General features: G+C 41.8%; 1 protein-coding gene across 3 annotated transcripts in view; it reads left to right on the top strand.

The window, feature by feature from the left end:
- LARP1B (La ribonucleoprotein 1B) overlaps nucleotides 1-24,634 on the top strand; it is a 65,182-nt gene that overhangs the window by 4,609 nt on the left and 35,939 nt on the right. For all 3 annotated transcript variants that reach the window (XM_074993315.1, XM_074993314.1, XM_074993316.1), the window contains exons 2-7: nucleotides 3,173-3,234; nucleotides 8,157-8,216; nucleotides 11,119-11,284; nucleotides 21,324-21,467; nucleotides 23,836-23,979; nucleotides 24,244-24,412. In XM_074993315.1, coding sequence (XP_074849416.1) covers nucleotides 3,173-3,234; nucleotides 8,157-8,216; nucleotides 11,119-11,284; nucleotides 21,324-21,467; nucleotides 23,836-23,979; nucleotides 24,244-24,412 — 745 coding nt within the window. The remainder of the gene's footprint in view (nucleotides 1-3,172; nucleotides 3,235-8,156; nucleotides 8,217-11,118; nucleotides 11,285-21,323; nucleotides 21,468-23,835; nucleotides 23,980-24,243; nucleotides 24,413-24,634) is intronic.

The following is a 24,634-nucleotide window of genomic DNA, read 5'->3' as shown; positions in this document are numbered from 1 at the left end:
CAAGTTTTAAAGCAAGTTACTGGCTGAGCACCTCACCCAGCATTGGATAACTCTATCCTCTTTTTCAGACTCGGAGAATATATTTTTTAAACCTTTTTCAACTAGTTCAGTGATTTCTGTGGAAGTTCAGGGAGGACTCTCCAGCCAGTCTGTCAGATACTGGAGAGTTTCAGAGGGCTCCCCCTGCTGCTGCAAGGCTGAAGCTTGATCCCCTGCATGCATAGGATTCAGGGAAGACTTCAGCCTATGACTTGGCAGGGTTTGTCCTGAGGTCTTTGCTCTATTCCTGCTAGGGTTAGGTGTCACTGGCCCTGTGCAGTGTAGAGAAATTCTCGACAGCCCCGCTGTCGTAGGAGTGAATGCAGCATGCAGATCAGAGATCCCCTAGCCAGCACTGAGGAGGAAGACCTGCCTTGGCCTTTCAAGAGCTGAACACTGTTATCCAAATAAAATCTGTGTCTCATGCTATTCAGAAAAGTAGGAGTATACTGTACACCCTTGGCTTAATTTTACTAAATTTTATAAATAAAACATTTGATAAATATCTTAAAAGCAATGGCTGCATAAGAAACTTAACTGTTTGGGTTTTTTTTGTACATTTTAATGGAATTTGAATTTCTGTCCAAATAGAGATAGATACCAATCACAAGTTAAAAAAAAAAAAATTGAGATATAAATGAGGTGATGTAGCGGCTTTTATTGGACCAGCTAGTATGGGTGGAAGGGACAAGCTTTCATCTTCACAGAGATCTTCAGGTCATCTGAGTGTTCTGTGTAGCCCGAAAGCTTGTTTCTTTCACCCACAGCAGTTGTCTCAATAAAAGATGCTACATCACCTACCTTTATCTCTCATATCTTGGAGCCAGCATTGCTACAACACAGTCAATGGTAACCCCAAAAAGAGAATAAAGGGAAATTAAAAAAGTGTATTCTCTTAGATGTTCCAAGCTGCTTACCTGGTAAAATACACTGGGTTAATGGCTGTGGATGTTGACCTGAAGGAGGATGGATACACGGGGATCGAAGTAGTGGACTCAGACTGTTTAAGTAGTGTAATGTTTGGGAGAGGTGGTGTGAAGTTGTTGCGTGCTTGTTGGCAGCCACAGGACATGCTGCAACTGTTCAGAAAAGAGGCTGAATTAGATGACTGTTCTGTTATTTCCCAGAATGGTGGGGTTTGATGTACATATTGTTAGACCTTCAGTCTTTTTAAAATTCTTCTGAAACTTTTTTGTCACTTGGAAGATTTTTCATCTAAATCCATACAAATCTTATCCACCTTGCTACAGAGATGGGTTGGATAATGAAATTTAAGATTAAAGGTACAGAGAAAATTTTCCATATAATCTACTGAAGTTACTAGGATTTACAGTTTTACCTATGGGCAGTTGTCAGAGAATTGTCACCTTGAGACAAGTTTTTATAAATATACTATGGTGTTTGGCACTTATTTCCTATTGCGTGAGTTTCACTTAGTTTACAATGTGTTTATGATTAGCTTTATTCAAAAATCATTAAAATACAGTATAAAAACTGCGATTTTCGACATGGCCTTTGTTACCTGGGAATAAAAGTTGCCTTAACACAAATAGCATTAGAAAAAAATAAACCTGTAGTCTCCTCTTCCTCCTCTCTCCACCCAATTGGAATTATGTTTCTTTAGACGTTTCACACAATGACCCTTCATAATAAGGTATTCTCTTCTCCCCGCACCCACACACCCCCAAACATTGCTTATAGTTTTCTGTACAGTATTGAAGAGTGGAGTAATATTTTTGGGAAAAACTTGTACATGTCAGTCATGATTTTCTGATCTCAGTCATCATGCTCTTTTCGCTCTTGCCTCTGTTACTACACACTAAATCTAACCCGAAGAGTCTGAGATTTTTTTCATCTCAGTGTCTTCCAGAAAGTGTCAGTTGTGCTAGATGTTAAAATAACTTTTTAAAAAAGAAAACGGTAACTTATTTCAGTAAGTAGAGTATAAGTTTGAAATGGTCATGTATTATAGTACTTGTACGCAAGTCCATACCTGCTTTCCAAGTGTGCGTGAAGCTTCACAGCTTGAGTAAAACCTATGAAGTATTGTTGCCATAGTCCATTAATATTCTGAGTCAGGATGTTTGTCAGACGAACTTAGTAGGGTTTGTAGTATGGCTAATGAAGTTGTGCTGAAATTACATTTAGGATTAGTGTGGTAGGTTTCCATCAGTGAGATTATTACCATCATATGTTAGTTCCATGTTTTTAAATATATTTGTTATATGCAGTGGCTTCCTGTTTGTGTTGTCAGTTGTTGTGTCGGTAGCAGCAGCTCTTCTCTTCTGGAAGATGATTTTTATATATATATTTATTTTCAGGTCAGTAAGGCAACAAGTTGGTCAGTAGAAACTATCGTGGCATCTCCCGCTTGGCAACGGCAGGGAAAATCTTAGCCTGAATCTTTGCAGACCTCCTCCTTCCACTAACTCCCCCTGTGTAATTCTGTGGCAAAACCAGCATATTAACTACTGTGGAAAAGATGACTAGGAATTTATGAACATGCAATAATTAAGAATTTCATCTTCAAAATATTAGAGTCTAATAAGATACACTTTGTTTTACAAATTTGCTTATTTAATCAGTCTTCTTTAGGTTTAGGTACATACTTTTAAAGTCAGAACTTATGTGATGTAAGAACCGAGAGAGTCACTTTTCAGAAGGCAGAAATACTATAAATTCCCAGATTTCTTTGGAAAATTAGGTTTAGATTCTTAAATCCAGTTACGCATTGCAATGCTGAATGCTGTAATGCTTAGTTTCCTTTTAAAATATGGACCTTAAATCTCAACATTTTATGATGCAGACAATTATGTCAAAGATTTTTATTTTCATAGAATAGTTTACTTAATGTTGTAAATATTTATGAAAACAAATAGTGCTCCCAATTTAGCACAGCACTTAAACATGTGCTTTAATTTAAGATTGAGTAATCTCAAATATTTAAAAATATACTGACTACAATGGAACTACTTACATCCTCAGCTTTATTGGAGCCACAGAGAAGAGCTTCAATATTAAGAATCTGGGAGCAAATTTTTGGGTATATTCTTCTACTCTTGATTTTTCTCATATAAAAGCCTAATTAAAACATAATTTCTTACCTGGAAATATTTTTCTTCCTTCCCTTTAGAACTGCCAACATCCACTAAAATTATAAAAGCAGGAAAACTGAAGACCAGGAAACCCAGCAAGGTTTGTATTTGCCAGAAAAACACTGCACTGTTGATACAATAAGAAATGTGAATTGTCAGTAGAGAAATATGTTTTCTTAAATATCTTATCTGTGTAAGTGGTCGGTGTCATTCAATTAAATGTCTGCTGCCAAAATTTTTAAGGCTGTACCCTTCTTTGCTTGCTTTCCCCACAAAGCCCCTCTCCCTGCAAAGCTCCAGCTGCTGTCAAGTGGTCCCTCCCTGTTGAGTCCTTTTGCACCAGCATCTGGAATCTCCCTCAGTGAGCTTGTGTGTACTCATGTCCCCCACTGAACCACCTGTACCCAGATTGCCCTTATGCCATACCTGAATCCCCACACCTTAAGTCTCCCTCCACATTTTTGGATTTTACTGTACTGTGCCTATCTGACCACACCTGAAACACCCAGTGTGGATGTGAGGGACAGCCCTTGCACTGTCGGAGTTGGATGTAGCCTCATTGTCAAGTCGCTGTCTGAGAGATGAAGTACAGCAGGGTGATCTCCTACCTGGATGCAGCCAGAAGCCTGTGATCCCTACTGCCATGCTGGAGCCTCTACATTTATTTATTTATTAAAAATTTGTAGGAGTTTGCAGAATTTTTTTTGGTGCAGAATTCCCTCAGGAGTAATCTTTGGCTCCTGATAATTAGTATTGCCTTAGAGTTCTTTTATTCTGCTTCTACAGTAAGAATAAATTTGGTTGGTTTATTATATTGTATATGTAACAGTTCATATTCCTGGTGTCAGATTTTAGCTTTACAAACTATTTTGAACTCTAAGCATGAAGTGGCAGTGATGTTTATAACCCGAGGTTGGAGAAGTATTCCCTCATGCTCCTGCCATCCTTTATTTTATTTTAATGTATTGGTTAGTGGCTGGCGCATGTTACTGTGCTTCGGTACACTCTCTCATTGCTCTGTGAACAGAAAAATGCTGAATATAGTAAGGATACTTGAATATTCACTTTTGGACATTTTGTTTGTTTGCTCTAAATCTGTAGGTTTCTTCAGGTTTCGTTTGATACTGGGGAGCCTGTCCAAGACTGCTGGTTTTCTTTTGCCTTTCTCCCAGTGTCAGAACTTTATGGCTCAGTGTTACATCATAAGCAGTTGAACAAGTGAGGGCTGAGGACTCAAACATTTTATGGTGACTACTAGTCATCTCCAGAAGAGTCAGTAGCAAGCACTTCATGGCCCACATTTTGATTGTTTTTTTGCTTTTGAGTTTAAAAAAAAAAAAAAATTCCTATTTTAATCACTGAAGTATCGAAAGCATTTCTAAATCCATACTTTTTTAAAACCATAAGGCTTCCTTACCCCACTCTAGCAATGTAAAGGAGCCTTAATATTTTTCTAGTGAATTCCTTAAGGCATATAAAACAGCTAAGAACAATGGGAACAATGCATTAAACAGGCAGGTTGCTACATTTTGTTCTTCGTGAGGGGGCAGTGCCTGCCCCACATGTACCCCCTTAGAAACACCCCAAGTCCTGCCCCTCCTCTTCCAGTGGGCCACAGGCATTGTGTGTGTCTGTCTCTCTCTCTCTCCCCCTCCCTCCTTCCTTCCCCACACCCTCCCAGGCAGCGATTTTACATCTCTGCCAGCTGCTTTGAGCACCCAAGCTGTCCTGCCTACACTCCGGGGAGAGTCTACTGAATGCTGTCTGGATTCCTGTTACTTCCCAATGGGAAGTAAATTTTCTCTGGGGAATTTCACCAGGAGTAAGAACTCATTAACATTTCTGCACAGTTAGGGAAAAGGCCATCCAGTTTCCTAAGTGTGTGGCAGATTATCACTGAAGAGAATGGGTGCTAGGCATGGTGGAATCAGGATAAGCCCAGTAGCTTCTTCGTATTCCCCCTTCCAGTTCCTTTTCATGGACTCATCTCACAAGTCCATGCTAAGGAAAGAAGTGCAGACTCTGTATTGCTCAGGCGCTAAGGAAGAGGTACCATGTCAACATGGGATCAGCAAGTTTTACGATAGACAGTGCTTTTTTTGTGCATGCCAGTACTGAGCACCAGCACTTCAGCTCCAGCCATGGGATTGGCTGGGGAGACGGGGTCGGAAGCTGGCTGAGTACTGGCACCTCTCCTTTTTACGAAAAAGGCACTGACTGTAAGTATTTCCTAACGTCAAAGGGCAGTCTAATTCGTGTTCTAAAACTTCAGAGTGTAAACAGATGTACAGTAAGTCCTCGAAGTGTGTGATTTCAAGTTGTGCCTAACTCATATTAACACAAGTTAAGTGCAACTCAAAATCCCGCTTGCCCACACCCCTGTACCCTGAACCCTCCTGCTCACAGCCGCAACCAGGCTTAACCCTCCCTAACTGCGCCCCCAATCCCAGAACTTGCTTTCAAAAGGAGCTCCAGGTGCTGCGGCTGCTTCCTTGGCTGCGGAACGTGCATTCCACCAGAGGGAGAACGTCACTCCCAACTTGTGCGACATTCAAGTCAGGCAAGGGTGCATGGGTAGAACCATTCAGGTTCTGAGTGATCACACCACAGTGGTTTATATATAGAAGCAAAGAAATGCAAGTGTCCTTTGCAGATGTTTTCCTGGGACAAAGAATGGCTCTGTGCATACCACATTCCAAAGGCACAGTGAAGCCAAAACAAGAATGAGGCAGAATGATTTTCATAGTCACCTCCGCCAAGCTGGTGCTCTGGTACTCTGATTTGCACAGACTATCCCTCAGGGAGCCCTTACTGCTGCCACTAGGCAAAGACTTGATTTCCAAGCATTACATGCACAATTTACACCTGAATCTACTAGGGTCATTAAAGTTTAACCAGTAAACCAGTAAGCTTACCAGTTATGGCTAACCAGGATGGGCTGAAGCAGCCCTCTTACTTACAGGCACGGGAATGCTCCATCCCCATGGGACCTGCTGTGGGTGGGGGGCACTCAAGCCTGGCTGGAGCAGCCCCCATTCACAGCAGGCCTTGGCACATTGCAGACAGGAGTGCTCTAGCCAAGCTGGAGCAACCCGTATTCACAGCAGCCCTGTATGCACTGCAGGTGGTGGCATTCTTGCCCAGCCGGAGCAGCCCCCTGTCTGTGGTGGCCCTGGGTGTTCCAGAGCAGCTCTGGTCCCTGGCCACCCACCTCCCCACATTTAACTGAGTAACCAGCTAAACCTAACCTGCTAAATTGTCAGTTTTAACTAATTAAATGGGATCTTAGATTCCTAGAATCTATAGGGGGTGCTTCTTATCTTGGTTGCTGAGTGCTTAAAACCAGAGAGGCCACGGTGTTCAGTTGACAGTCCAGAATGTCAGGCTCAGTAACAGAAAAACCTTCCATGAAAGTGCCTTACTTCTGTAAATGTTTCTGCACCTGAGTAGCTAGCCATGTCTGCTATATATTTTACTATTTGAAGGAGTTTGGATTATATTTTACATGATAAAAAAATCAGATCCAGAATTGTGCCATTAAGGTGCATTTCTTAGAAATTTCAGCATTTCACCCTTATATTGTTGTTACTAATCCTATGACAACCATGCTCCTAAAAGGATTAGATAAACTGTTCCAACGTATTCGTGATTCACGTTTGCCTTCAAACATGAGTCTGGTTCTGTCAGGTTGTATGGATCTTCCATTCAATTGCTTCTCTTCTTGCTCAAAAGTTACATCTCTTGATGAAGGTGCATTTTGGTGGCCTTTGCCTTTGCAGACAGAGGCTTGTGGCGAGGTTTCTTGCATCTGGGAGAAATGGCACCATAAGTGGTTATATGCCCCCCAGCTGGGAGAAGCTAGGGGCTTTGTGGCTGACCCCGACTTCCCCCAGCTGGGGGAAGCCAGCTGGAGCTGGCATGGTGGCTGTGCCACTTCTCCCAGCTAGGGGAAGCGGGTGGCCAGAACAGCAGTTGGAGTGCCGCTGGGGAAAATGGGGGAGCAGCAGAGCTCTGCAGAGGCTCCAGACACCCATTTCACCCAGCCAGGGGAATTCTGGGGATCTCTCCACCTGCAGTTTACACTAAATTTGATTTACGTGACAGTTGCCCAGGATGCAACCTCCGCATAGATCGAGGGATTGCTGTAACTTATTCAGGAATAATGCTGCTATGTAAATACAGCCCCAGAGAAGACAAAATGGTTAGTTATCTTTTTGCAGCTATTGCTTTTTTGAGCTGTGTTGCATATGTTCCATCCTGTATGCTTTCTGTTCGGAGCATAAGGGAAACCAGGGAGCACGTATGGCAGACCTATCAGTTGCACTGTAGGAGAACTTTCCATTTACAGTGCACAAGGTGCATTCTGAAACAAAATGGACATTTGCAACACACTTTGAAAATCAATACTTATGAGGTGAACAACCTTTAACATTTCTTAGGACTGTTAAAGCAGCTGCTTAGGAATCCATAGGCAGAGGAGAGCGCGAGAGATTTAAAGAGCGAAAAGGTTCATAAGTTTAGCCCCCCAGTTTGCTTAATCTAAAAGATTTTTACGTAAATGCAAATACACCTATCTGGTAGCATGTCATAACTGACATGCAGGGTTTTTAATTAATTGGTGTGGTTTTTTGTTTTTGTTTAAATGACCATATCTATTAAAGAGAAGCTTTGTCCATCAGGGAGTTAAGCTAAACATTATGGTAATAGCAAGCTAGAGAAGCTTGTCCATAGGATCCCATTTTGTAACAGTTTAATTTTTTTAATCTTGATGTACTGTTTGTGTAGAAATTTTCATTGGAGGCAACCAATGTGAATAGCTGTCTGGATTACATATTCTTTTCTTATAGTTAAAGTAATGTTGTGAATGACTTCTTTCTCAGTTCACATGTCAAATAAGAAGTGATTTTTACTTCTGTGAAACGTAATTTATCTCTTACCCTGTGAGGCATGCCATACTTCATCCACTCATTCTAAAATAATAGTCTGGTAAATAAATAAAGTGTATGTTCTGTAACTTCACAGGCAAGTGACTTCAATGATATCGCAAGTTGGCCGACACCAAGTGAAATCGCCAACAATGAAGTGAGTATACTATGCTGTTTATATACTTTTGTGTATATTATGTATAGTCTGAATTATGGTTTTTTATACCTACATAACTTGTGGACTTCTCTGTGGCAAGCTCACTGTGTGGTGAATCTGACTTAGGCATTTTAGGGTTGCAGCAGAAACACTGGAAAGTATTTTGTGGTATGAGTCAGAGTTGACGAGGTACAGCTCTTCATGATTCAGGTGGTACATTCCTAGCGGCTCTCCATCCCACAGCGGTGAAACAATACTGATTCCACTGATTCTAGTATCCTCCTGTACTTGGAAGTGTGCAGGATTTACCCCATAATTTTAAATTTTTAATTCCCCTTTAAGTATTGTCAGTATGGATCTTCTTTTTAGGGATGCATATGCGTGGAATATGAATCCTTTGCAACACTAGTCTTTGGGGCTGCTTACATGCTTGCTCATTGGTCTGAATATTTGGTGAAAGGTTCTGTAAGTAGCCAGGGCCCTATCTTCATTTTGCTTTCTTCATCTGCTTCAAGAGTGAACTGAGATTTCCATTCCCTGGCAATACAAAAGAAAAAGCAGCTTTGGTTCAGGTCAAACCAAATCCAAAAATGCTTAACTTTTGTTTAATTCAAAGAGATCTTAATTCAAACATTTCCTTTGACCCAGAACAAGGTGTGGTTTTTTTGTTGTCTCTTGGTTGAATGGCTAGACCTTGCATTAATATTTTGAGCCTTTTTAGCTGCATTCCAATCAGTTGGCAAACTTGTATCCCATCCTCATTTCAGTCTGAAGAAACAGAAGTTTGACACTGTGTAGATTCAAGCACAAGACCTTTATTATACACAGCTGTTGGAGTGTCACTTTGCTTGTGAGGCTCGGTGATACTGACAAACAGATGAGTGAATTACATAGGGTGCCCATGGGTGGAGAGAAGCGAGGGTGAGAGTTCCCAAGCCCCTAGATAGGTGCTAGCAGCAAGACATTATGAACAAAATAAGCCAGTATTCTAAAAGATCATAGAAGTGCTCTGTCCATGGCTTATGTTTACATGCGAATACAAAGGTGTTATCCATTAAATTTTCTCTTGTAGAAAATAGGTTAAATTCCAATTCCAGGCCTTCAGTAATGACAGGTGGCACTCCCGGTAAGTTTTTCCGCAGGTACATTCTTATGTGGCCTCGAGGAAGAAAAATAAATGGTGCATATATTGGCAATAGTATACAGTTATCAATGCTACCCCTTTCTGGGTTCAGATTGGCCTCTGTGAGGGGTAGACACCATCACTCATGCTGACATTAGATCTTTTCCTGAATTTAGGCTAGTATTTCAAGGAAGACACAACGTTATTTCTACCTCAACTGGGGAAAAGGCTTCCAGGCCCCTTTTCAGTGAGTTATGAGTTTGTAAATCAAGATAAGTCCCAATTACTGCTTTCACACCCATGGTTATACTGTCTCAGCTCTTGTTTTATGCCTAGTTATGCACAGGTTTGTTTTGCTATCTGTGCTATGCTGTGTCCATTTAGGCCCCAGGCCTTCAGGCTGCTTTGTCTGGGCTTATGCTAAAGATTTTAAACAAAGACAGGTCAGCATCTTTCATAGTATGTTGGGATCTTGGCCTTTTAAGTTTCTACTATCAGTATTCTTACACCTTCCTCCGCTGAGTATTGTTTCAGATGCCCACAATGGCATACCTCTTGGAACCAGTGCTAGAAGAAGGGGAAGTTACTTATCTTACTGGTTAACTACCAGTGTTCTTTGTGTCAGTGTTAACTAACTAGTGTTCTTTGAGATGTGCAGTCCCTAGCTCCATTCCATTATTCACGCTCCTTCCCTTCTGCTTTGGCTCTTGACAAGATTCACCATCAAGAAGGAGCTAGAGGTGTCAGTCCACTTCACCCTTTTATATTCCCAAGGTGAGGCATGAGAAGAGCAGATGATGCTAGCGAGAATTCTGTGGTCTTAGGCTTGTGGTCTACAATCTTACCCACTGTGGGGAGGGGCCACACATTTTGAATATAATAAGGGAGTGTTTCCCAAAGTGTGGTCTGCAGCACAGTACCGGTCCTGAGGGGCAAAAAGAATACCAGTCCTTGGAGGGGGGGGAGGGAAATCACTATTATTGTTGTGAATAAAAAACAGTGAAAATGTATTAACTTTTCATTTTATGTGCATTTATATTTTTGGGATGCAAAAAAAGCTGCTGAAAAAACTGGGTCCCAGCTATATGAAATTTGGGGGAAACTGCAGTAAAGTAAATTTTCGTTTCTTATATTTTGCTGTAAACTAGATAATTTCACTTTAAGATGGTATAGTAAATGCATAATTGTATATTCTCCATTGTTACATATTCATCACATCTAATTGTAGTAACTGTTTGCGTTCTAAAGTGATACTTGTAACCAGGAAGACTTAAACATTTGAAAAATGAAAACTTAGACTCTTAGTAAAAACTGTTTATAAGAGTGGTGAGCAGAGTGCTGAAATTTGACTTCTTGACCTCTATGTGTGGTCCAAGTGCCAATGATAGTTTTTAAAGGCTCTAATAGTCCTACTTACAATAGCTTTATTATTAAATAAATGGTAAAACTCTGCATCTTAATTTAGGTGGTAGTTGGTGGCGTTAGGTTTTGTTAATCCACAAGTGGCACGACTTTGCTCAAGCTCACAGCTGCATGGGGGAAGCAGAGCAGGGCTGAGCTCCTGTCTCGCATGCTGATGAGAATTTGTTCGTATGTCACTTTTGGCACCTGTACTGGTGGTTTCTGACCCCGGTTTATAGTTTACGCACCTCATAATTTTGGAGCTTGTCATGCTTGTAGATTGAGAACCACTTAAGTATGGAAACTTGCATTAAAAGTAACTTATGCTGTAAGCATCCATAACATCATGAAACCTATTTAGCAATATCTCTCTTGCAGTGCAAAATTGTAAATCATCAGAATAAAAAGCCTGTAAATAAAAAAGAAAATGAGGAGAAAACTGAAGAGAGCGCGCGCATTGAAATTGGGAATCTGCAAGCAAAGCCAGGTGGTCCTGGAGAAAATGTCAGTGAAGACGAAGCTCATAACAATCAAAGGAAAAAAGGTTGGTTTAGGTACTAGCCAAAATCTTAATAACAGACTTATTGCACTATTAGAAATGCTCAGTAATAAAACTTCTTCCAACAGGGATGAAGGTGGCTGATTTGAGTGTGTTATACTTTTCTATTTTTCTTTTCAGTATTTGCATGAGATTGGATATGTTATTTGTAGTGTAAAGTTTTAAAACTATTTCCCTGCTTCTTCATGTTTTTGCGGCAGAGGGATAGCTCAGTAGTTTGAGCATTGGCCTGTTAAACCCAGCATTGTGAGCTCAGTCCCTGAGGGGGCTATTTAGGCATCTGGGGTAAAAAGGTTAAAAAAAGAGGATGGTGCTTGGTCCTGCTAAGAGAGCCGGGGACTGGACTTGATGACTTCCTGAGGTCCCTTCCAGTTCTATAAAAATTTTTGGGTGGGAGGGATCTCAGTGATTTGAGCACTGGCCTTCTAAACCCAGGATTGTGAGCTCAATCCTTGAGGAAGCCATTTAGCGATCTGGGGCAAATTAATTTAAAAAAAAAAATCTGCCAGGGAAGGTTTCAGTCCTGCCAAGAGGGCAGGATTTTGGACTCGATGACCTCCTGAGGTCCCTTCCAGTTTTCAAGATGTGTATCTCCATATATATCATGCCCTGTCAAAAAAAGAGTCAACGTGTGTGTGCTACATGATCTACTGCTCTTCCAGAGCGCCATCTAGAGCTGGGATTCTCAAATTGTGGGTTGAAAGCCTTCAGGGTTGTGAAGTTGTTAGTTGGAGGTTGTGACCTGTGAGCCTGTATCTCCAAACCCTGCTTCTCTTGTAGCATTTATAATAGTGATAAAAAGTGTGTTCTTAACTGAGAATGGGCTGCACTCAGAGGCTTGCTGTAGGAAATGTACACTAGTACAAAAAGTTGGAGCATCACTGATCTAGAGAGAGAACTTACTGAATTTGTTGATAGTATTTCTTTCAGTTTCCTGGCTCCTGCAAGCAGAAGGCAGCAGGGAGCCAGGTGCAGCTTCTGGGAGCTGGGAATGCCAGGGCTAAGCTGTCTCCTGGGTTCCCAGCTCCCCACTACTCACAGGAGCCAGGAAACTGACTGGTGTAGCAGCGCTGATTGATTTTTTTTTTTTTTTGACTTGTATTATTCCAAGAATTGCGCCAATCGAAGTTGTGTAAATTGGAGGTCTACTGTACATGTAGATCAGTTTTTTGGACAACACAAATTGAGAAACTGTAAGTCTGAAGTTGGAAAATAACTTTAAGGTCTGTAAGCCTTCAGCTTTAAGAAATTCTGCCTGGGATGTATACTAGCATTTAAGGCAAATATATACAGAAATCACAGACTGCTTTCTGAAAAGATTTGATCTAAAGTTGCAAATTGAAATTTCCGCTTGCGTGTGTGATTTATAAGATACATGAGTTCTTTAGTTAGTGAATAACAAGTTCCATGTTCTTGGCTTTTTAAAACATACACCAGGCATGCAGCAGATTGAAAATGCTAATGAGGAGCTGATATGAATATTCAGCTCCTCATTTGCATAATAATAGCCATTCACCATGCCAAAAGTGCTGTTTTCAAAATGCAAAATAGCTGTATAGATGGTGTTCCTTCAAAAGGAAGCCCTGCTTTCAAAACCACCCTTCTTCCTGAAAAAAAAATTACTTGCTTTTTGAAAGTGGGAATTCCTTTTGAAGGAACCCCATCCATATGGCTATTTTGCATTTTGGAAGCAGCAAGTGGCTGTCATTATGCAAATGAGGTGCAGACTGTTCATACCAGTACCTCATTAGCATTTTTGAGCTGTGGTATTCACGTGCCCTGTCTGAAAGGGAGGGGTAGCGTAGATGCATCCATGTATACCTATGTAAAACTGATGACAAGATCATTAAAACAGAAGTCCCCAATACAGGGATGAAGGCCTTGGTGTTCTCTCACATTGAAATTATTACTTTTTGTAATAAGGAAAAATGTTCCTAGACTTCTGTTGATGCAGAAAATATTTGTCAGCTTTAAAATATATTTTCCATTGCAAATATGAAGAACTTAAAATGAATTATATAATTTGTTGATCCCCCGTGGCTTTTTTTAATGTAACTCTCAAGAGGTAGCTCCAACCTCCTAACCAATTACAAAATAGCAAATTGTAGGGGGTGTCAGCTGGGGAGTGAGCCCCCTCTGGGCAGAGCGAGTCATAACACTTCTCCAAAGTCTAGGCGCTGCCTGGTTCTTCACTGGGTCTGGTCCCCTTTAACAGGGCTTTGGGGGGCAGTATGTGAATCCCTCCCCTGGGCAAGGCTGGCCATACCCCAAACAAGCAGAATATAAGGGGCCACAATCAGTTAGTCAGGCTCAGCCCCTACAGCAGGGCAGAGCACGCACAGTCTATGCAGGAGCCTTGGCTCTGGTGCAAGGCTTGGCCTGCCTTTAATCGGGCTCAGCGCCTTCTTAGCAGGCCTGAGGAGTCTAAACCGTATACAGGCCTTGACCGTAGGGTAGGGCAGCAGTTAATGAGGTTCATTCAACCCCTTTTAGCAGGAGTGACCAATTCATACATTATGCTAGTAGGTTTTCCCTGAAGAAGAGTAAAGCAGTTATCACACCACTGAAGCAGGCTTGTGGTTTGGCAGAGGCAAAGTGCTACCTCTCCAGGAGGAGGATTAGGGGGTGCAGGCCTACCCACTCCACTGTGCCTCAGCCCATGACCCTAACAACTCATGCTAGAGCCAGTCAGTGGGGGTTTAGGCTGAGACACACTGATGTGGGCTCCGGTGGGGCATTCTTTAGGCTGCTTCCTACCTCTACAGCCCAAGGCTCGGAGTCCTGCTTTAGGTCATCTGGGAGGTTGGGCAGCTCTACCTCCTCTGGGTTACTAGCCACCAGCAGGTCAGGAAGGTCACATCATCAGGGTAGTGGACTGGCCTCAGGGCTGTAGGCTCAGGCCAATCCTGGGCCCTTGGGTAGCTGGCAGGTTCACAAGCTCAGGCAGGTTGGGGATGTCTGAGCTGCAGGTTTGCTGGTCCAGGAAGCTGGCAGCCAGCAAGTCAGGACTTTCCAAATAGTGAGTCTGCAGAGGGGCAAGCGGGAGCTTTGACTATGCCTCTGGGGTCCTGTCAGGGTGGCTGGTGGTCACTTCTGGCCTGTCAGTCAGCTGGGTATGGAGCCTTCAGCTCCTGCTTCCAGGAGCCCAGCCAGGCCCCTTTGCTCAGCCTTGAGGCCACCCTTTTTAATGAGCCCTGCATCCTGTCTCCCATGTCAGTCTCCAGGAGCGGGGGAGACACTAGGTGTTCTGGGTGCACCCACCAAGGCCTCGTGGTGGGGACAGCCACCTCACTATGCAGCTGTTATGACTGAAGAGCTAGATGGTGTTACAAATCTTTATTCTTATGGTATTTGACATTGTTGTGTTATGCCTCATTTTAGTGTTGGTTATACTTCAGCATACCACAACTTAACATTGTCAAGAAAATAAATTTTCATTGCTTGAGACTGAAGTCTTTTTTTTTTCCTGTTATGACGGTATCCCACATTTTTCTCTGAATGATGATTCCTATGTGTATTTCACAAGGCCATAGGTATGCATGTATACCTTGCATATTAAATCTAGAAATAGTTTATACCAGCATCCATTGAGCCATACATGCACAGTAATGCTCCTTGTGCTTCCAGTGATATGAGAAGGGGCAGTATGGGTCAGTGCGTCTCTGTCCTGACACACACACACCCTGACTCAGACTTGTCCTTTTCTTCATGGCATAATTTGTAAAGAAAGCATTTACAAACAGTTGTATACTTAAGTTATTTAAAACTTGTAGCAAAGTGTAGAATATTTTTTTTTCTTTCTATTTGGCAGATTTCTCCCCAGCTCTGGGACCATACCCAGAGTCCTGGGATTCAAAAAATGCATCTCCTGCCCTTGATCTTGTCCAAGGGTGATAAATATTAATGATATCTGTACTGTCCGGGAAAGGCATATATCTCTGTCAGTTGCAATATCTGTTGCTCCTTCCTGACAAGGAGCTTTGCTTATGGAGGAAACTGATGAAGAACTCTCGAGTCCCATTCTACTATGGGCTACTGGGATGTCTCTGTACATCAGACCCACTCAATTGACCAGTATTATCCCTGCAAGTATGTACCCGGGAATGTAGCCCTAGCCATCTAAACCCGTCTTTGCAGGGCACTCTCATAAAGCAAGGACAAATCCCCATTGAGGGCTCTGAGCCTGTGCAGGGGGGAGTAAAATATTACATACGAAACCAAAAAAAGGGTTGTAATGAAGAACACCTGATCAGAGAGCAAGATGTTTAAGAAGGAAGATCTGTTGTTTTGACAACAGGTGATCAGGGCTGTAACTAAACATTTTAGCATCTGAGGTAAGGAAGCATTTTTGAGTCTTCTAGTAGAGCCCTGTGTGTGACTTTTTTTAATCCAGTCCCACCCTGAAGTACCCACTCCCACCTGCTCCTGCATCATTTGTTGAATTTTTATCCCACTCTTACATTTGTGCTAGTGCATCTTGCAAGATCCCAGTCATATACTGCCTTCCCTGCTGTGTTCCTGCTGGCAGAGGTGCTGTCTTGCGAGCTTTGCAGCCAGAGGGCAGGAGCTGCTGGTGGGGCATTTCATGTTTGCAGTGCAAGAGGAATATTTTTTTAATCCTGCTTCCATCCTGCCCCATAATTCCCAATCCTACCTATTCCAGCATTGTTGAATGAATTTTTATCCCGCTTCTGCTATTATGGCAGCAGGTCCTGCAGGATCCCAAACCTGTTATAAGGCTCTATCCCCTGTTTTTTCCACGCCCCTCCACCCCGCCGCTGCTCCTCTTCCCCCTCAGCTTTGCACCTCAGGTGGCTGTCCTGCTTACCATGCCCTACTTCTGGGCCTATGAATCATCAGAATAGATGTTCACTGGTTCTGTCTGCAAATGCTGCCGCCTCCATATGCAGATTGTCAGGTCACTGCAGACATACTAGAACCATCCCATTTAACTCTGGGAATCACTCAGGCATGAGGGCATATCAAGACTCATGTCACACCAGAGGAACTATTCCTTCCTTATTCATGGTCTCCACTTCTTTCTGGTCTGGCCCTCAAAAGGGATGCCTTTATTTAGAGGAGGTGTCTATAAATAATTAAATAAATATTCATTAGTCTATAAGGTGCCACAGGACTTCTAGTGGTACTTGCAGACCTGGTTTTACCATCACCCTTCTTGAATGCTGACAGAACCAGCTGACAAGAAGAGGAGGAGTGATTTGTTTTGAAAGAGGCATGGATGTCCTGCCATAATGTGGCCATGTAGCCAAATCAGGCCAGAAAGTGGGACCTAACAGGTATTTTAAATAAAAACTAAAATAATAAAAAAATTAAATGTTAGTCTATAAGGTGCCACAGGACTTCTTGTTCTCGAAGATACAGACTAACACAGGTACCTCTAGTTACACTTGTTGGCTCTTGGTTAGAGAAAGCGGCCACTGCTTCCTCAGATTTTGTCAGGTCAGTGACAGGGTTTTTCATACAACTTTTAACTGTCCTAGATGTTTGCATATGTGAAGAAAAATCTGTTTATATGCAATTGAATAAACTGTATAGGAGCAAAATTTGGACTCAGTTTCCATGAAAGTATTCCTCACGTTAAAGGGTTTCATATAATGAACAAACACCCACACATCATGAGCCACAACACACAAGTGCTTTTGCTTTTAGGCTACCTCTGTAACTCCTTTGGCAAGACTCCAGATGCAGTGCCTGTGGGCTTTGCTCTGCTTTATCTATCAATCACACAAGAATCACTGGATCTCCAGGCTGGTTGCGCTTGTTGGTGTTGTCACCTCCATAACTTGGTGGCCAAACACAGAAAAAGTCATAGTGGTAGTTCCTTTCGGCACTTACTTCCTCCAGGGAAACCAGTAGGACTGATGTTTCCATTTTGGGGTGAGGTGTCCAGGGTATCAGGTTCCCACGAGAGCCCAGAGTAGAGTGAACTCTTTCATAACCAGCAGCCACAGGATTGGGAGGGTGTCGGATATTCAAATATTCTGGATAATAGAGAGGGATGTCTAGCAACGCATAACACTAGAGAAAAACAAGATTAGATATTAAGAGACAAAATGTGTGTAGAGTATTTTATTTACCAACAGCTGTAGTATTGTACACTCTAAACGTACATTGTATTTACTTTCGCTATACCATACTTAATGGACAATGTACCAAATTGGCTTATGGTTTAAAATGTCAGTCATTTGAGAGTTCTGGGTGATAGAATGTTGGATATGAAAGAGTTCACTATACATATGAACTGAGGTCAGTCCTTGCATGCGAGGCTTTCTTTCACTTATGTGCTGATTATATACATGTAATAGCGAACATTTATCACCATGGTGGTCTATATAAATGTATGGAAGGTGTGAAGACTTGTCCACTCTGCCAGGGATTTGTCAGATTTTAGAATAGGTGTGTTGGGAATTTCAGTGCAATACAGGCTATGTATTCACAACTTTCCTGGTATAGAAATAAGCTGAAGTTTTTTGATAGGCTACAGGCAGGAGGTTCATGATATAGTACTAAGTGAGATTTTATACAGTGGTTTATTTTGAGTCACAAACTAGCAGAAAGCTTGTCCTATTACAATACTTAGAGATCATGAGCAAATGGCATCTGATGACTTTCATCCCATTTTTCTGTTTTTGCAAGTCACAGGGAAGATGCATTGCAACAAAGAACATCCTTCTCCTTGTACTTCAGTGTGTCTGATAGTTTTGGTTCACAAAATTTCTAATTATGTCTGCCCTCAGCAATCAGAGTCTGCCCATTCCTGGATCTCCTAAACCCAGAGAAGGGTGATAGTAAGCATGTGAGTTTGGGTTTACTCCACCTCACAACCTGGTTTTTGGATGGACATTGGAAATAGAATGTTCAGCCCCAGTCAGGGTATCCTTAACCAGAGTGGAAAAGAGTCTCTACTAGAACCTATCATCAGACTAAATGGAAATGCTTTTCAACCTGTACACAAGTATACCGATGGTCTCCAATTAGTCTAGAATTGGAATGGTTGCAGCATATCCTGTCCCTGGAGACTTCAGAGAGTCTCCATTGGGTTGCCAAGACTACACCTAGCAGTGATTACTGCCGTCCTTCTTCTAGTGATCTGAACTCTCCAAGCTACTTATGATTCATGAAAAACCTAATTAAGACCTTTCCACCAGTGTTTAAACCTACCCCTCAATGGGATGGTGTTTTCATCTTATCCATGCACCTCCTCTTTGTTGCATAATTTATAAAGAAAGCATTTAAATACAGTTGTATTCATAAATTATTTAAAACTTATAGCAAAGTGTAGAGCATTGTCGTCTTCCTGGTTGGCAAACCTCTCCCCAGCTCTGGGATTATGCCCAGAATCCTGGAATTCAAAAACTGCATCTCCTGCCCTTGATCTCTTCCATGGAGTGATAAATATCAATGATCCCTGTACTGTCCTGGGTGAGACACATACTTCCGCCAAGCGCAATATCTTTTGCTGCTTCCTGCCGAGGTGCTTTTGGTTATAAAGAGGAAGAAACAACAACAGAAAACATGGAAATGGCAGAGGTACTTAATGAATTCTTTGTTTCATTTTTGACCAAGAAGGTTGATGGAGACTGGAGGCCTAAGATAGTGAATGCTAGTAGAAATGGGGTAGGTCAAGAAGTTAAAATAGGGAAAGAAAAAGGTAAAAATTATGTAGAAAATTTAGTTACCTTCAAGTCACCAGGACCTGATAAAATGCATTCTGGAATTCTCAAGGAGCTGATAGAGGAGGTATCCAGCTCACTAACTGTGATCTTTGAAAACTCATGGAAGTCAGGAGCGATTCCAGAAGACTGGAAAAAGGCAAATGTAGTGCCCATCTATAAAAAAGAGAAACGAGGACAAACCAGGAAATTACATACCAATCAACTTAACTTTGGTGCCAGGAAAGAGTGTGGAGCAAATAATTAAGGAATTTATCTGCAAACATCTAGAAGATAAGGTGATAACAGTCATCATAGATTTGTCAGGAGCAAATCATATCAAACCAACCTGATAGCTTTTTTGATAGGATAACGAGCCTTGTGGATAAAGAGGGAGTGGTGGATGTGGTATACCTAGACTTTAGTAAAGCCATATGATACAGTTCCAGATGACCTTATCAAGAAAGATGGAAATGCAACCTAGATGGGGCTATCAGGTGTGTAACTGATTGTACAACTGTTCAAGAGTAGCAGAAATGTAGCAGTTGTTAATGGTTCACAGTCAGGTTGGAAGGGAATAACAAGCGGTGTTTTGCAGAGGTCAGTTTTGGGGTCAGTCCTGTTCAACATCTTCATAAATTGTTTAGATAATAGCAGAGAACATTTACCAGATGATACCAAGTTGGGAGGGGTTGCAAGTGCTTTGGAGGATGGGGGTCTGCATTCAGGGAGCTCTGAACAAACTGGAGAAGTAGTCAGAGGAAAATAGGGTGAGGTTAAATAAGGACATGCAAAATACTGCACGTGGGAGGAACAATCAGTTTCATACATACAAAATGGAAAAGGACTCCCAGGGAAGGCGTACTGCATAAAGGGATCTAGGGGTCATAGTGGGCAACAAACTGAGTATGAGTCAACAGTGTGACACTGTTGCAAACAAAGCAAATGTGATTCTGGGATGCACTGATGGGAGTGTTATGGGCAAGACACAGGAAGTCATTCTTCCGCTCTACTCTCTTTGAGTAGGCCTCAGCTTGATTGCTGGGCCCCACGTTTTAGGAAGGATGAGAAGAAATTGGAGAGAATTCAGAGAAGAGTAACTAAAATAATTAAAGGTCTAGAAAGTATGACTTATGAGAGAAGATTAAAAGAATTAAGTTTGTTTTGTTTGAAAAAGAGAAGGCTGACGGGACATATTAGCTTTCAAGGATGTTACAAGGAGGAGAAGGAAAAATTATTCTCCTTAGCCCCCTGAAAATAGGACAAGAAGCAATGGGCTTAAATTGCAGCAATGAAGGTTTCAGTTGGACATTAGGAAAAAATTCCTGTCAGGATGATTGATTACAGAAATAAATAGCCTAGAGTGGTTAAGAATCTACATCATTGGAAATGTTTAAGAACAGGTTAGTAAAGATCTAATTGGGGTGAAACAGATGGTGCTTGGTCTTTTTGTGAGTTCAGGAGACTGGACTTCATGACCTCTTGAGGTTCCTTTCAGTGCTAGGTTTATTTGATTCCTTGTGTCTTAAAGTGCCACAAGATCACAAGCATTCTTTCCCCTGTGGAAGTGACAGTTCACTTAATCCCTATCAGAATTTCTGTGGGGAGGCCATCTTGAGTGTGTCGCACATTTGTGACACACACTATCCTAGATCATGCCGTAGCTCTGGATGTAGTGGTCTGATCAGTAGTGCTGCAAGCATCTTTGCTACCAGCTTCCTCTGACCAGCCACTGCTCTTCATGCAGTAACTAGAGATTCTTGAAGATCGGTGGTACATATCGGTATTCCCCATCACCCTCCCCTGCCATCCCGCTGTACTTCTTATCCTGTTGTATTTGCAGTAAGAGGAGGAACTGGAGAGGTGTTAATCCATTCTGCCCTTTAAGACCTTGGTAAGGAGAATAGAACAGGTGTGCATATGCAGGCCAATGGACACTGCTTTGAAGTAGTTCTTGACTCAGGCACATGTCCTGCATGCATATCCAAATATGGAAAATAGATAGGGACCTCTGACTTTTGAAGAACCTCCAGTTACAATAAATAACTTCCACTTGTGGTTCCTCCTTTAAGCTTAACCAAACTTACTTCCCTTACTAGATTCAAGGCTTACTTAAGATACGTCTTGTGAAACTGAAAATTTACTACTTATTTTATTTAATCATGGTACATTACAGCATTGGTATTACGATATTTTTCTATGGTTGAAATATTTTTGGTGAACTAATAATTGAAGAGTTACTAATTTTTCCTTTCATATGAATTTTACAGAGTATTCTAAACAGCTAAATTAAAGTGAAGCACCTAGCTGCACCATATTTCAGGTTCAGAATGTTTTTCCACTCTTTTAAGGTAATAAGCAGAAGTGGGTGCCGCTGCATTTAAATGATGTAAAACCAGATAGCCAAGAAGGAACAGGTTCTCAAAATAGTACAAGATCTCAGCCAGAAACAAGCAAACCAGTGCCATACAACAACAGACGAAATGAGACAAGAAGTAAGTGGTTTCAGTCCTCCTCCTTTTACAATGATTCCTGTTGTTGTGGTATATGAGTGCCTAAGTGTAACTTAAATTTTGTTGTTCAAACGTTAATGTCAAAGTAAAACGCTGATTAAAAAGTAGGTATGTTGTGAGACTGTGGGTTAAAACCTGTCCATGTGACTAAGGGCCTTTTTTTTTAAATTGACCCTAGTATTTGAATACAAAGTGTCTCCTGAGCAGACTTCAGTATCATGGTTGTACAGAAACTTGACTTACAATAATTTCTCTGAATGAGCTGAATTGTAGTTAATTACTCTGACTAGTTGAATTGTGAATGGGGAAAAAAATCATTTTAAAAGCCTGGTATAAGTCTGTCTCACTCTCACTCACTCTGTCACTGCCACATAAACTGTTGACACCACTAAGGTTGTTTAGCGCTGACTCCTGCCTTTTCCGAATGTATAGAATGGCCAAACATAAACTTTCAAAACCAGAAACGAAGAAGGTAAGGTCATGTCTCACTCACTGCTACACCTACAACTTTAACACTGCTCTTGCAGAGAGATGCTCCAGTGAGTGCTTGTGAGTGATTGTAGGCTCATGGAAGTATGCGATAGCCTTCTCATGTGTCTGATGTCAGTTGAATCTGATGATGAATACAGTTCAAAATAAGAGTTTTGAAAGGTGTGGACAATTCCCTGCAATAGCTGTCTTCATCCCCATTCCCTTGAGTTCAGTATTTCTATGCCTGTGCTGCCTATGGAGCATGCCTATTCAGAGCTTCTCTCTCTGGGTTCAGATTTGTTTGCCAGGTATTTGAACCAAGCATGCCTGTTCTCATGCCTTTGGTTTGTCAAGTCTAGTGCTTCCTAGCTAGGACTCTTCGATTTGGCTATCTGATCTGCCTGTCCAGCATCTGGAGTGTCCCATGTAACTATCTGTATCCAAGATGCAGTATTGCTCACCATGCTGTACCTGGGTGCAAAAGGTGTACTTACAGGGTGCCAAGCTTCCTCAGAATTGCTTGCCTCTCTCACATTTCTGAAAGGAACTGTATTATGGCTGCAGAGACCAAGCAAAGACACAGCACTAATGTGTATGTACTTGGTTCAGATTTCCAGAGGAGAGTTGTGGCTCTTGGGTTCGGGGCAAGGTAGTCGGTGCTTGTTCCACAAATCTACCACACTACTCACAAAGACTTTTTAATTCAGAAACATTAGCTTATAGAGAAACAAACTCTAAATATTTGCTTAAGCTTTTACAGTGCAAATAACTTCTAAATTTCTAAAATGGTTCATGGCACTGTTAGTAACTGAGCTTGGGAGCAATCCAATTTTATATACATAGTTGAGAGCTGAAGCCTTGTTTTACTACTTCTGCACCAATAAAAATATAAAAATCTGAACAGCTCACTTTTGGAAGAGGAGGCACTGTATTTCAGGAATCTCTTGGCCAGAGTCTGCTCTAAACACTTGTGGCACATCTGCTTTAAGATACTTTCTTTATATATGTGAATTTTAGGTCCCTGTAAGCAGGTGATTTTATCTGCAGGATATACTGGTCAGAGGATCTCAAATTTGCACCACTGATTTTATTCCTAGCCCAGATGGGGCATTGTGAGTTTCAGAGCAATATGAGTATGCATATAGATTTGAGAACACTAGGAACGGCACGCATACACAATGATTTGTACTGGTTAGAAAGTTTACTTTCACACCTGGATTAGGGAACAAATGAGGACAAGGGATGAGGCTGTGCCTGCAGACTGGCTGTCAAGCAGGAAGGCGCAATGTTTGCCTCATCCCTCTACACCATGCACCTCTCTCCAGGGTATACTACCCCTTGGGCCACAAACTGCACCCCCATCTTCTGGCTTTACCCACCTCAATCCTCAGCCCCCATATGTGCCCCCTATCCCCCCAGGCTAAACCTGCCTCAGCCCCAGACTGGCTCCCAGGACTGACGCATCCATGGCACTAGCTAAGGAACCTATGCCAGGCAGCCATGTGCACCCAGCAGAAGGAAGGCTGGCATGGAGATGTCCTGCTGGCAGGAGTGAGCCAAGTCACCCCCACCAAAGGAGTGTGACCACTCGGGTAGTGGGGTGAGTGAGGGGCTCTCTGCGACTCCCTGCCTCACCACCACTGAAAGAATGAAACTAAATTCCATTGGTTTAATGGCCAGATCCCTCCTGCTACACTGCCGGCCATTAAACAAATTAAATTCACTTCTTCTGTTTCAGCAGTGGCAGGGCAGGGAGCTGGAGAGGAGTCAGCAGCAGCATCTGGAGCTGCAAAGGACTCCTTAAAGGGCCGCATGCGGCTCTGGAGCTGCAGGTTGCTGACCTCTGGTCTATACAGTGCTGTTTTTTCTTTTTTTAAAGCTTGGCATCGTGATAGAGAGAGGAGAGATGACCATGATGAAGTTTCCAGTGTGAGAAGTGAAGGTGGCAGCATTCGAGGACTCTTTAGAAGCAGAGGAAGAGGGCGTGGCAGAGGAAGAGGACGTGGCAGAGGAAACCCTCGAAGTATGAGAGTAGATATCACAGATGGAAAGTAACTTTTTATGTCAAAGGTTTAAACATTTAAGTTGTATAACCCTACTTGCCACACATCTTGTATATTAATCCATATGGTTTGCATGTGCCATGGCAAGATAAATATTGCTTAAACATTTTCTCAAAAGATGATACTGAATGCCTGTTGCACAAAGAATACAATTTATATCCTTCACAATACTTTTATATTGAATTTTTCTCTTCTTGTGATTCCGCTCTCCATTTGTTTTCAAGTGAACTATGAATATTCATTTGGTTACCAAGATCCATATGGTGAAAGGACCAATCAGCCATTTCAACCAGAACTTAATATGAGTATGATGTATTATTATGATGATGGAACAGGAGTGCAAATGTATTCTGTGGATGAAACACTGCTCAAAGAATACATTAAACGTCAAATGTAAGTAAACTGCTTAATGTGTGAATATTTTGGGACATAGTTTAGGCATCTACTTAAGATAAAATTAATTTCGGACAGTGTTTGGCCTCTGTCTTTGTCATACTATTGAAGTAGTGCTAAAGATACTAGCTATCAACCATTTGAGATTTATTTATTATGAATAAATGTCTGCTTAATTTTGCTGAGTAGTTGAAGAGTTGAATATTTCAGACAGAGGAGCTT

The sequence above is a fragment of the Carettochelys insculpta genome, chromosome 4, assembly GCF_033958435.1.
Source record: "Carettochelys insculpta isolate YL-2023 chromosome 4, ASM3395843v1, whole genome shotgun sequence".
In the NCBI taxonomy this organism is placed as follows: domain Eukaryota; kingdom Metazoa; phylum Chordata; order Testudines; family Carettochelyidae; genus Carettochelys; species Carettochelys insculpta.
The sequence above is the reverse complement of the archived record's forward strand: the minus strand, read 5'-3'. Positions and strand labels throughout refer to the sequence as shown.